Source organism: Odontesthes bonariensis, chromosome 2, assembly GCF_027942865.1.
Source record: "Odontesthes bonariensis isolate fOdoBon6 chromosome 2, fOdoBon6.hap1, whole genome shotgun sequence".
Lineage (NCBI taxonomy): Eukaryota > Metazoa > Chordata > Actinopteri > Atheriniformes > Atherinopsidae > Odontesthes > Odontesthes bonariensis.
Genome location: NC_134507.1, coordinates 19,726,750 through 19,740,046, shown reverse-complemented (window position 1 = coordinate 19,740,046; position 13,297 = coordinate 19,726,750). Strand labels below are relative to the sequence as shown.

Sequence of the window (13,297 nt, the reverse complement as noted above, 5' to 3'; positions counted from 1 at the left end):
TACTACAGTAAATATAACTGTGCAACAGATATTTGCTTATCTTTTCCGCCTCATTATTCATCTCCTATTAAACAAACTCTACATGATGTTGCTGAACTAGCTGGACCTCTACCATCAACTGTTTAACAGTAAAATACATCACTAAAAGCCATTTTCCTACAAAAGTTCTATTTACTAGTGATAAGTGATGTACTTTGCATGTATAACCTCTGTGCTTTCAATTCTGTAGCATTTTAACTCCATTAGTAACTTTGTAATTTCACTATCCTTGTAATGGTAATTTCACTTAAGATCCCCTCCAGTTTAATTGGAAAAAATAAAAATAAAAGCTTTAAATGACAGTTTAAAGTGTATTATGTCTGATATGATTTCGCCACATTTGACCCTGACACTTTCTCTGTCATTGAATCTACCCGCCCCCCATCTTGCCATCATTGCCACATCTTGCTTGTATAACAAATGTGATGTAATAAATTTGCCTGCAGCTACACACCTTCTACTCACATTTAAGGGCCTTTTACACTGATATTTACAAACAAACAAAAACAAAAAAACACTAACATCTGGCTGGACATGCTATTTTGGAGTAAAAATTAATAATAAGATAATCGTTCCATTTTCAGCGGAAGAATTTCCATTTTTGTTGACAAACCATGTTGATACCTTTTTCATGGTGAAGAGCGTGCTTCCACAAGAAGTTACTTTGACTGACTGGGGAGTTTACACAAAAATACTTCCTCCAACACGTCAATCAGTGTGTGTCGGTTAAATAACAGACCTTTCAGCTGCTTGCGACTCTTGATGAGCTCCTTCATCAGCTTGGCCACCTCTGGATGTGCTGTCTTGTCATTGTGGGCTGGCTGGAAAAAAACAAGGAGGCACTCACATGATTAGCAGAGCGTGGACCATCTCCTGATCTGTTGTGCTACAAACTGTAATTTCAAAATACACCAGTAGATGGAGAAATGTATCCTAGTCTGATATTTGTGGTTCACTTCAGTAGCATCATTTTAAAAAAAGGGGCCAAAAACATACCCAGTCGAGTAACTACCATAAAAATAAATGAAATAACCCCAACCCTTGACAAATTGTTAAGAAAAGTTCTATGTAATCTAAGTTTCCATATTTATTATCCAATGAAGCAGGTCTGATTTCCTCCCTCACCTTGTAGTGCCTCTCCTGTTCAAAATGCTCCTCAAAACGCCTGATTCTCTTCCTGAGCGTGTGAATATGTCTGTTGAGCATCGAGATGGACACAGAACCTTCATCTTGCTGTGTAGGAACACTGCAGCGAGCCCTGTAGACAGAAAGCGCATTTGTCCGTTTCAACTCTTGACTGTCGGCACATTGGTCAAAAATGGTGTCTAATGTCATATGGCATTAAGAGACTCCACTCTGTTTTTAGAATAACTGATAAAAAAAATAAATAAAAAAAAGACATGTTCATATCAGTTGTTAATTGTGGTATTGATGTATCGCATGATGAAATTAGATAAAGTTGGTGACAAATTTGTAAGCAACAGTAACGGTTTCCTTACATGCGAATGTGCTGTGAGCATGGTGGAGACGGAGCTGCTTCAGGGTCTAGGTTGTAGCGTTGGCTATGGCTGAGGCTGGGACAACGCGGCGAGGGAACGGGGCAGTCACTCGTCGTAAAACGAGAAAGGAGCGGGCTGGCGTTAGAGACTGGTGGGCACAGCAAGCTACCTTCTCCTGAAAGTCCCTCAGAATAAGAGGCAGAGGAAAGGACAGGGCTGGACTCTGATGAAGATGGAGATGCGACGGGTTCTGTAAGGAAAAAGAAGACCAATCATTCTTTTCTATTTAAGTTACTTATATGGGTGTTTTAACTTGATCTGTGCATGACAAAAACTGCAAATAAGTGGTTGTCATTTAGAGCAGGTATATTCTAAATAATGATAACAATAATAATGATAAACACTGGTTTCTTGCAATGTTTAGATGGACTAAAAACATAAAATCATGGGACATTAAGATTTTGGGGAGAAAAAAAACCCAACAACTTCAGTGTATAGATTGGAGAAACAATAATGGTCAGCACAGTTTTAATATGATTTGATTCCCACTGACATTCACTGAGGCTGAAAGTATTGTTAAGTGGGGTGTCTTGAATTAAACAATCCCCTTAATAAATAAATAGAAAATTACATCAATTCAATCATCTGAAACAGTTCTATATAATTAGTTTCTTTACTACACTGTGTGAATTATATTTTTTTAATAGATAACTAGACCTGCGCTTTGTATTGGGTCAGTATCGTTGTCTTACCGGGTGGTGATGAGTCGCCGGTGTCCTGATAAAATGGTGATAAAGGTAGTGTGTGGCTAAAATGAAGGCTCTGTGCTTCAGAAGAAAGAGGTTGTTGGCGAGCAGGCAGGCTATCCTGAGCTTGGGGGTCTCCTGGTTCTGGTGCGGGTCCCGAGTCAGCCTCCAGGGCTTGTAGCTTGAGGGAGGGGCTCTGGAAACAGAAGCAGAACATGGCCTCTAGGATGCAGAAGGGAAAGGGCAGGTGAAGTCTGGAAGAAGCGCTGTAGCTTAGAAGTGAGGGAAGGAGTCTTCAGCGCTTCATGTGCTGCTCGGGAATCGTGAGAAGTCCTCCTTCACTGTCTTTCTGTCAAGACTGTGGTACGGTAGAGAGTTACAAGATGAGCTTAGATGGGTGGTTGTCTTCCTGAGAGAGGTTACAATTCAGGCTTCTTGGCTGAAGCGCCAAAAAAAAAAAAAAAGACAGAATAAGACACAAAAATGGTCTTTCCTTTATGTTGCTCCTCTCAGGTCTCTAAAAGCTAGTCAGCCAACCAAACACCCAACCAGCGAGACATTAATCCCATAGTCACTCAGTGAGTCAGATTCCTAACATGCACAAGCATCCAGCGTGGGAATCCTGAGGAGCAGCCCACTCTTATTCCATTAACTGTGCCACCGTGATTTCCTCATTACTTGATCCATGTGTTTGTGGGTAAATAGAAGCAAGAGAACATGACAAGCCCGCTAAGATAATCCTTATATCGTCCTGACCGGCATTCCTGACACTGCTACTGAACAGCCTCCACATGGTTTATTCATAATGCATGGAGGAAGGGGGGGTGTGCTGGGAGTATCGCTTGGATTGCTGTGTCTGGTGTGGGTGTGTGCGCAAAGAAGGAGAGAGGTACTGTATATGACGAGCCGTTTCCACAGCAACGTTATTGGGGCTGAGGTAAGGAGTCGATTCGATGGAGATGCAGGGAGTCACGTAACTGTTTGCCTTGGTGAGTGTGTATGTGTGTAAGTGGGTGTGTATGCAGAGAATTCTGCTGCTGCAAGGAAAATATTGGCACACCGGTTTTGGACATTATTCTGGTGCTTAGATACCCCTCATCATCATCATCATCATCATCAACTGCAGCTTGGCTTCTTCTCTCTCATCCTCTTTGACGGTTCATTCATAAAAATAAAAAAAAGACTGCTTTGTGCGTCACACAGAGGAGGTGGAAGGATGTAAGCGGAGGGAGAAAGCGAGGCTGTTGTTGCTGAAGCAAAACACCTACAGGCAGACATCCTCACACCTACTAACACAGGCATGCACATCAACACATTCTCACACAATTACTGGAGGTATCACCTGTCATGCTGCCACAGATACTTTGTGTTATCTTGTATCACTTAAAAGACTGAGGTAGGAGGACTTACGTCATAGCTGTTCCTGCCTCTGCAATCGTCGTGTCTATCAGGAGAACGACATCCTCCTTCTTTGCTTCTCTGAAAGAAAAGAAAACATGATCACTGATGAAATGACTTACTGAAACACACCAGTGTGGGCACACACACTCCTATGCACATCCATAAATGTAGGCTCCAATGACAAGAATATAAAAATGATTCTGACTATTTCATTGACAACAAAACAGTTTCTTTAGCAAGAGTTATATAAACAAATCTAACACTGAGTAAGAGTTAACACCTTGTTATCATCTTCGTCCAGCTGGGTGACCCTCTAAACTTGTTCAGCCTTTGCTTTTAAATTGGTATTATCAATAAACCCCTTTGGGTGACAGTTCTGTTACCAGCTTTGTCTTTTTCCTCCAGTCTGCTCTGAGAATCTACCAGAGCATTGAAACTTTGATGATCTAAAATCTTAGATGAGCTCATTTATCTTTAAAGCCCTCTTCCTCTCTCAGTGGTGGGGTTTTTAACGGACATTTCTGTATCGCATTTTACAAACATTCAAGCCTAAGGCCAATGCTTTGCTTTTTCTCCAAAAGTTTTTTTTCCCTTAAGTGTACTCTTATGGATAATTCACTCAAGTGCACATGCTCAGATATGGTTGTTATAGAAAGGCTGAAACCAGGGGATATGAAAATTGAAAACAGATATTTTTATGTCCAGTCTGTTTCCCAATAGACGTGAGCTCAGTTTAACCTTCATAACACAGTTTAAGCCATTAGGGAGTTTTCTTCTTGACTCAATGAGGTCCAGATTTAAGACAATAAATAATTAGAAATTTGTCTCAGTGATTAAATTAAAGTCTTAACACTGTGTATTCTACCTCCACTTTGTCACTTAATCATCACAGTTACCTAATATTGAAATCCAAACAATGCTGGCCTTTGTCGCTATGACTATTCATTGCTACAAATGGCTGTTATAAGAAAACTGAGAGAGCTCTGAAAAGGAAAATAACTTATACTTACAGTTCTTTCTCAATATCTATTCTTGGAGGTGTTGGAGGAACACAATTTAAATGGGAGGCTCTAAAAATGACAAAGCCATATTTCTCAGAGAGGCCAGTTTACCTTCGACTGACACACTATGGCTTTATCTTCTGTCTTGTACTCTAAGCAGCGCAGAGAGCTGAAAAACAGAGGTTTGTCAGTAATATACAAATACAGTGAAGTCACATTGGAATAAAAATTATTAATAAAAACAAGTGACGTATTGGTAGAAAAAAAAAAGACATAAATTCTGTACTAACGGCTTTCTTCCTCTGGCCTTGCGCCATTTGACTTTCAAATTGAACACCACAATCAAAACTGTACTGATTCTGCTCCCAAAACAAGACCATGTTTTGCTCTATGTATCTTTTCAGAAAGAGGGTCATCTGGCACTGGTATTAGGGCTATTGCTTATTTATGCCTGATATTAATGAGGCATAACTGAGATGATGTATCCTCCGACTCTGTGGAGGCAACTCAAACAAAAAGCCAGCATGCCACCATGCTGAGTGGAATCATGCAGTTAGTTAGTCAGCTCCATGTGATCCCCTGTGGGAAGTCAGTGTTATTTGGACTGGAATCATATCAAAGCCATAACTGTGAGCAGCACAATGCTCCGATAACCCACTTCTCAACTGACTGCAGGGCTCAGCAGTGAACTAAACTGTGAGTCAAAAAGCAGGAGTGGAGGGCCAAAAAAACAACTGTAGCCTCAGATCAAATCTGTTACACTACTGCAACAAAACCACTAACATGCATGACCCCTTTTACAACGGCGCGCTAATAAAAAATAAATCATAAAATGAAGCCCGTGTCTAACCATTGCTCTTCCACTTAAATGTTCTGTGATTTCAAAGTTGTCTAAAATGCCCAACAAACAAAGAGTCAGTACGATAGAACAAAACGCAGCAGAAACATAAATGGAAAAACACAAAATGTCACCTCCTGTTGTAGCTTTCCCCTCACCTCTCTGTGTGCTGACCCTGACTTTGGGTCTTGCTTGGCGATTCATTTGCTATGCAGCAGTTTGAAATTGATGAATTCTGCCTTGGATTAGCAGAAGCCTGAAAAGCAGTTTAGTCCATGTCATACAACACTAGATCAACAAAGTGATCTTTCGATTTCAGCATTGAAACAAGTGTAATTGGACAATGTAATTTAACATTTCTTTTAAGGTGTTTTGTAGCAGCTGTCTGCACATTGTTACTCCAAAAATAAATAAAGAGGTGTGTCTGAAAGAATATTCACAGTTAAAGAGCGAGTGCTAATAGCTGTGCTGAAGTGGAGGAAAGATATGAGAGCAAGAAACAGTGAAAATACACAGCATAAAGAAGCTAACACATAAACAATGCACACTAAAGAACAGTAGTCTTTGAAAAATAGGGAAACCTTTTCTTCTACTTCCTCTTTCTTCTCTGATCTTGTGTTGAGCGTTGGTATATGTGCAAAGGTCCTGTTGACATGTTTGAGAAGGCAAATTGAAATAAGAAAATGTGCAAATTTCATCCTTCCAAAATCATGTGACTGGGTGTGTAACAGCTCTAAACTCATCAAACTGTCGCCATCTGTTTGTGAAAAATTCACCCATACATGGCACACTCCTGCGACTTCCCCCGGACATTTTTAGAGGGTCGACTCTGTGGCCGTCGCGCTGGCCCTGGGTCAGTGGGGCAGCAGAGCACACGGCCTGCCTTTGTACTTTCACTGCTTTCCTCCAGAGACTCCCGGTTTGCAATTAGTGCCTGAATGTCAGCGCTGACGTCAGGGCTGGTTTCACAAGCCTGCACCAGTGTGTCAGGACTAAAGAGACACAGGAGGAGATGAAGAGAAGGGTAAAGCACTAACTTATGAGGTATCTTTTATAGTGTTTTTGAGTTGTAAATAATGGCTTTATTAATGACAAATTCGAAAGAATGATGTTTCTGTTTCAGTGTTAACCTCCTCAAACAACTTTGATCACAACTGATCTTTGTCAAAAACTTTGACTGAACAAATAGGAGAGAATGTTGACTAAACTTACATGTTCAATAAATCAATAAACTCTTCGAAGCACGTATTAGTCACTGCTTTTCAAACCACAGATTTCATTGTTGATAAATGTCAGCATGCTAAGAATAGTTTTATGCATTACTGTTCCCTGCCTGGCTTACTCACTTGTGAAGGACTGCTGATCCATGGTTGTTGCCGCTGATGTGTAAGCAGACAAGACAAAAAAAAACATCCTTTGGAAAGAGTCAAACACGCAGATTACACGCGCCAGTAAACAGCTTTCTGTTTTTGGAAGGACGAAGAAATCCGAAGACGTAAAGAAAAGAGAGCTCAGACGATGAGCACTTAATGGTAACGAGTGACACCCAGGGGCAGGGAACTGACCCACCCACTTCAATTACCGGCAGCTACACACAATTACGACAGCTGCACACAGACAGTAGAACTAATACACTTGGTCACATTTAGACTCACAAATGCGGTGTGGATGGAAGCAGGCTCGAAAGGCAAGAAACACACATATAATTGCATAGGTTCACATCCTTCAGCAGCACTTCTGTTCAAATTCTGACTGATGTGAACTTAATAACTACTCAATACTTATCTTGAAAGAAGTGACCTCTTAAAAAATATGTATTTTCATTATTTTTAATTCTTAGCCACATTTGTAGAGATGCCCTGAAAACAGGTCATTTTAGAATATAATGAAAAGACTGCTGTAGACTGACGTGAAGTATATTTGCTATTGAAAACTATTGAGTCTGTCAACCATCAGAATTGGCTGTGATATTACTGGGAATCACAGGGGTCCTGACACTACCAGATGGGACAGCACACAAATGTTTGGAGACAGAACAACTTGTCAGGGAGAGATATCACTCAGACAAGTGCAGAGGTAAATACCCCTAAGATTCCACTTTTAAATACACAGCCTATTCAAACAAAGCAAATGTGTTTAGTGTCTGCTTAAATCAAACAGTGTTAGGAAAAAAAACAAGATGGCTGTTATGCACAGACCTCAACTGCCACCAACCCTTCTTGCATCAGCAGGAAAAGATGCCACTTATTGGATCTGTTTAGCTACATCTACTGATGCCTCCCTAAATTACCACAAGTGTTTAGCAACAGTCTGACATCGAAATAGTTCACTCCATTGGCTTAAGGCCAAGCTCACATCCATGCAAGCAGAGATAGAAACAAGGCACACAGAGGTTCTCGCATACATGAAAATGCATGTGAATACTGTGCTTATGAATGCCACTCTGCATACAGATGATAAATGTACTTAAATATTTATAATGCACCGTCACAGGAGCCCACATTATCAATTCAAAAATAGAAACAAACCCAGTAGCCTTTAAGTTATGTGTGGGAAAGTTGCCCACAAGCAGATGGCCGTCACCACGTATATTCAGTGTGGGGGCTGATTTGCCAATATGTGACTCCTCTGCAGCTTCCAGCTGCAAAGGAGATATGATATCTTTACTGGCCATTAGTCTAAAGGGGGCAGTAAGCTGGACAAACACCAGCTTTTTTTTCTGTCCACCATTGGATGACAAAGTGGACTGAGATGTTGCTGCGTAACTGCTAAGATGCTACTTCTAGGTAACTGAGTTGACGTATTCTTTCAGTGGCTGCTTGCAACCTTTCCCTACTGACGTGGAAGTTAAAATAAACTGATCAGCTGAATGAATGCATAACTAAACTGCAGTCTAATAGTCTTGAATACATTTTGCTGTATGTCATTTCTTTTTTGTAGCATCTCAAGAAGCCTAATATTAACTTATCTTTAAATGATCTCTATACCTGCGCTTTACAAATGAGACAGCCATAAACACAACATGATCTATAGGTCATGATAGTACCTGTTGAGTTCAGATAGCATCCATGTTGTTTGTTCAAGAGCACTGGTCCTGGAAACTGAGGCAGTTTCTTCATCCAACTTCCAAATGCTGCTATACTCTGAGTGACAGCTGTTGGGCTGAACCTACCAAGGACAACAAGACATTATTAAAGTGATGTCAAAACGCAAAGCTTTAAAACTTTTGTAATTGAAGGAAAAATCCTGAAATGAGAGACTTTGACGAGCAGCTGCACGAGCTACAGGGCAGTATGACTAAAACCTGTAAAACAGTGACACATTCAAAAAACCGTTTGATTTGTTTATTAGTTATAAACTGGTGTCAAAATGCTCAAAAATGGCAAAAAAACAAACAAAAAAACAACAACAATTGCTGTCAAAAAGAACACGATTCACCTCAAAATGTGAAAGAGCAGAGAGAGTAGGAGGAGGGGGGGGTGAAGAGGCGATGAATGAGGCTGCAGAGACCTCGGCTGGGCCTGGAAAGAGAACTGCCTGATGCCTCAGAAGGTGGAGTAACAAGGCATTACACATACTCTGCTCCTCCAGAATCCTGGGTCCTGCTGGAACACTGCAAACACATGAGATGTGGGAGCAACAACACAATGTCAAAATGGCCCTCCATTTAGTTTTGTAACAGACATAATAACAAAGGGTTCCATCTAGTGGCCAGAGGCACATACAGCACTACTTTTACATGAACTGTTCAGCCAGCATCACGTGACATAAAGCCTAACAAATTTCCCCCTTCCGTAAATAAAAAGACCAAGGATAACCACTTGTAAAGCTTTACTTTGACACGGGCAACCTCCACTCCAAATAAATTTCAGGGAAAAATCGAGCCTCGAGTCAGAACACTCACTATACAGGGAGGTAATCTCCACCTCCGACCAAAATAGAAGCACTTCGCTTGTTCACTTAGAAGCTGCGATTTTGATTAGAATTTGCAGTTCAATCATTGACATCTTCCAGTCTATTTTTCTAAAGGTTATATCCAGTGCATCATGGTTAAAATGGCAAACAGCCAGCAAAGAGAATGTGAAAAATCCGAGTATTAATAGATACGTTTCCGTGGCACACAGCACAGTTGAAATGACAGGGCAGAAGCAGTCTGTCTCATGGATCGTATAACACGCACGAGGAGAACTGGCTGTTAGGTTTAGAAGATAAATATGCCTGAGTTATGGGGGGCAGATGGTGGCAAAAAAGCTGTCACGCACACCACAAGAGAATGTGTCATGATGTTGTCATACACAGTCATCGGTCATCTAGCCTTACACTGGTCTGGTAGAAATACTATTTATATTGTAGCAAAGGGGAAAAAAAGTTCTTAAATGTAGCTTTAAAGCTAAAGGGGATTATTTTGGAGCAAAAATAACAACTCGATTTGATTGGATATTTTTTGCAGGATGAATATCTTTTCTATTCTCTATTGTTTTTCATGGCAATCATTGTACAATTCCTTCATTCCTATGTTACTGCTCTAAATCTTCTGGAAGCAAAGGCGTATTTTCCACAAACCCACACCCAGTTTTTTTTCCATACTTCTTTCACAAATTCCCTAACCAACTCTTCATCCTGAGGCAATATTAATCATCTGACATTTTCCCCTCAAATGCTGGATTTCATGGCCAGACTAACTGCCATGCCACTAAGAAACAAGAGTGAAATACATCAGTGAGATCAAAGGATGGGGAATCGACTGATTAGAATAAGTCCTTTCAACAGTGACAGACACTCAAAAAAACAAGTCAAACTGCGTGACTCTCCTTGGAGATTGTGCTTGTTTACAGCGGTGGCTGAGTTCTGTAAACAGGAAGGGAGAAGCAACCAGCAAAGTCCTGATGACCTCTGTTATATCTGTCTGTCATTTGTGTGCCTTGCTCTGCAATAGAAGGCACTATCCACACCCATTTCCTTAAAAGGGATGAACTGCACTACGCACAACAGACACACAGTCATTGAGGCTTTTGAACTGAGCCAGACACTTAGTAGATTTCTATCATGACAAAGAGGCATGTGTATGTGCATTTATACAGCACACTTAATAGAACAGAGGTTATTAAAAAAAAAGCTCTCCATTTAAAACAAAGGATTAACAAGGAAAATAAACTTAACGAGAGGAAATAAAAGGACACATCAAAGCCTTCGGGGAAAACAGGAGTTAATGTACCCAGGCAGCGGTGACTGCAAGTGTGCCACTACAGCTTTGAAGAGCATTTGAATGTGGCGTTAACAACAGCAACTTACTGAAATATGCAAGGCCCAAAGATGGTTGCCAGATTTTCCACAGGCATGTGATTTACTTGGCTATGAGCGGCCACTCTGGACAGAAAGTGGATGAGGTAAGACAAAATGTTGAGGTAGGAATCAGGGAGGTTGCAGAGATTTTCTCTCAGCCTCTGGCTCCGCTCTGGCTCATCTGCATATCCTAAACATAAGCAAACACATCAAAACTGAATAACATCAACACCCAATCACAGGTCTTTTTTTTTCTCAATCTTCAATATACTGTATCACCTACTCTTTGTATGTCTTTTTTTACCTATCTTTAATTTCTGTATTTAAAAGCATGTTAATTACTGAACACAACTATACTCGCAGGTACAGTTGCATATTGAGTGAGCTCACTGGTTCACGTCCAAAAAAGTTACAACATTATATTAAACATTCCTCTTAGAAAATTAAAGGAACTTTGCTCTTTAAAATACCCAGTCGTTTCCTCTAGTACCTGTAAAGCTCAGAACCAACTGTTTGCGCTGGGGCTCGGGAACTATGGGGACGGGCAGCTCCCGAAAGAAAAGCTTGAGGAGTGAGGCCACAGTGGGGACATCCCCTTCATGCTCCAGGTCCACCCTCTCTCCTTGATCCCACCGCTGCCTCAACTGCCTGGTCCGTGCCACCGACCCACATAAGCGAAACAGACCTCTGTAGTACAGTGCTAGGATAAAGATAATAGATTCAGTCACCCTACACTCAGGTGATATTTGAAGATTCAATTTAACCGAGCACAAGAGAAGTGAAGGGGAAAAAAATAAGAGAGAAATAGTGAAAAATAGCAGACACTAATTGTAGAAGAGTGAAAAGAGAAGGAAAAACGTGTCTCATTTACCATTCTTATCAAGGAACTTCACCATGTCTCTTAACACAAGAGGTATTCCACAGACCATCTGCCCATCCTCCCTGAGTGTTTCCAAGGCAACACCAAATACACACCTGGCTGAGACCTCAGGCTCTGAAACAAGGTCAGGAACAATGAGCTCTGGGCTGACCTTTTTGCAGGGTCTCAGGATTCTCACTGATGATCGGTCACTCTGTGTGGAAAGATGGCATGTTGTAACAGATTAACCAGAGAAATTATTAAGTAGTTTACTCTAGTCATGCGCTGGTGACCACAGGCTGTGCAGAAAAGTATTAAGGGACTGGTTTTGCGGTCATCTTGAAGCCTCCTCACCATGATAAAGACAACCACATCTGATTAATAAATGCCCAGATTATATTTGAAAAAATCATTTCTAAAAAAGATGCAGTAAGATTGCACAAGGATTACATGATTTAACTTTTTCACATAACATGACATCACACACTTTACCTGAAGAAACAACACAGTACGTCTGTCAAAGATTATGCCATCGTGTTTTTGCAGTGTTAATATGATATAAATGTTTTACTATCTATAAAAGTAAGTAACGTTTCTCACGCTGCCAGTTTTTTCACTACTGGTAGGCTATTTCTTTTTGTATTTTTGGTGTTATTTTGTTATCATGGAGCTTTAATTCCACTTTATGAAAAAAGTTAGAAAGCATGTTACAAGAGCAAAATAATCCATAATATGGATTATATTGCCTTTGATCAGAAACAGCAGCAACACAACTTTAAGGAAGAAAAATGGATGTGTATATATCTATATAGATAGATATATATGGATTAAAAGTTTAAGGTGGGATATTTTCAATATTTAATCTTAAAGTAATCCAAATATATTCATATTAAATTTCAAAGTTTCCATGTCATTTGTACTAAGTGACTTACAAAGTAATCTTATCCAAGCCTTCCTATGTAATTGGTGTCCTCTTCATTACATCGAGATCTTTGATTTGAACCTCAGTGATCCACGTTGTTAAGTCAAAAACTATAACTGCTTTGCAACAATTGAGTACACCTGGTTAGAATACAATGACGTAACATTCCTCGATAAAAACAAATGTTCGTGATTAATTCATGTTGAAGCACAAATGGCCAACGTTAGCTATTCTATGGCCATAAGAATGCACGTTAAAATGTCGAAAACATTAGCTTTTTTATGCTCTCACGGCTGATATTGAGTAAAACTGCCCTGAATTAAGTGTTTTAAGAGGGGACAGTCAATTCGAAAAACCAGCGTAGAAAATTGTATTAAATTCCTCTTGAAGCTCAACTTACACAGAAGGACAGTGACGCGCTTGCGCCCATTTTTCAGCTCAGCGGACCGGTAGAGCGCTCCACTTTTGAACTGTAGACGGATTTTTCCCTTTTCGACATAATGCTCCACTTACTGAAACTATCGGAAAGTGCAACATATTAGCTATTGTCATCATCATCACATCACAGCGGTAAGCCCTTAACAAGTGAGAATACTTGCGTAAAGACAGCGTAGTTAGCTAACTTGTCACCATAACGATAGCTTTCCTGGAAAATTGTTTATGTTGCTAGTCACGTGATACACATGTAACCATGGCGACGTGTGGTAGG

The 13,297-nt window shown here is 40.3% G+C and overlaps 1 protein-coding gene across 2 annotated transcripts in view; it reads right to left on the bottom strand.

The window, feature by feature from the left end:
- LOC142395850 (protein FAM13A-like) overlaps window positions 1–13,297 on the bottom strand; it is a 16,393-nt gene extending 3,096 nt beyond the window's left edge. The window contains exons 1-15 of one of the 2 annotated variants that reach the window (XM_075478480.1): window positions 12,989–13,297; window positions 11,679–11,880; window positions 11,298–11,507; window positions 10,817–10,997; window positions 8,963–9,137; window positions 8,571–8,692; window positions 6,301–6,516; window positions 6,106–6,169; window positions 5,683–5,780; window positions 4,798–4,855; window positions 3,695–3,763; window positions 2,291–2,480; window positions 1,539–1,788; window positions 1,165–1,297; window positions 779–860 (exon numbers count right to left, since the gene is read on the bottom strand). In XM_075478480.1, coding sequence (XP_075334595.1) covers window positions 779–860; window positions 1,165–1,297; window positions 1,539–1,788; window positions 2,291–2,480; window positions 3,695–3,763; window positions 4,798–4,855; window positions 5,683–5,780; window positions 6,106–6,169; window positions 6,301–6,516; window positions 8,571–8,692; window positions 8,963–9,137; window positions 10,817–10,997; window positions 11,298–11,507; window positions 11,679–11,880; window positions 12,989–13,018 — 2,080 coding nt within the window. In that variant the 5' untranslated portion in view covers window positions 13,019–13,297. The remainder of the gene's footprint in view (window positions 1–778; window positions 861–1,164; window positions 1,298–1,538; window positions 1,789–2,290; window positions 2,481–3,694; window positions 3,764–4,797; window positions 4,856–5,682; window positions 5,781–6,105; window positions 6,170–6,300; window positions 6,517–8,570; window positions 8,693–8,962; window positions 9,138–10,816; window positions 10,998–11,297; window positions 11,508–11,678; window positions 11,881–12,988) is intronic. The other variant, XM_075478481.1, reaches the window with a different exon arrangement.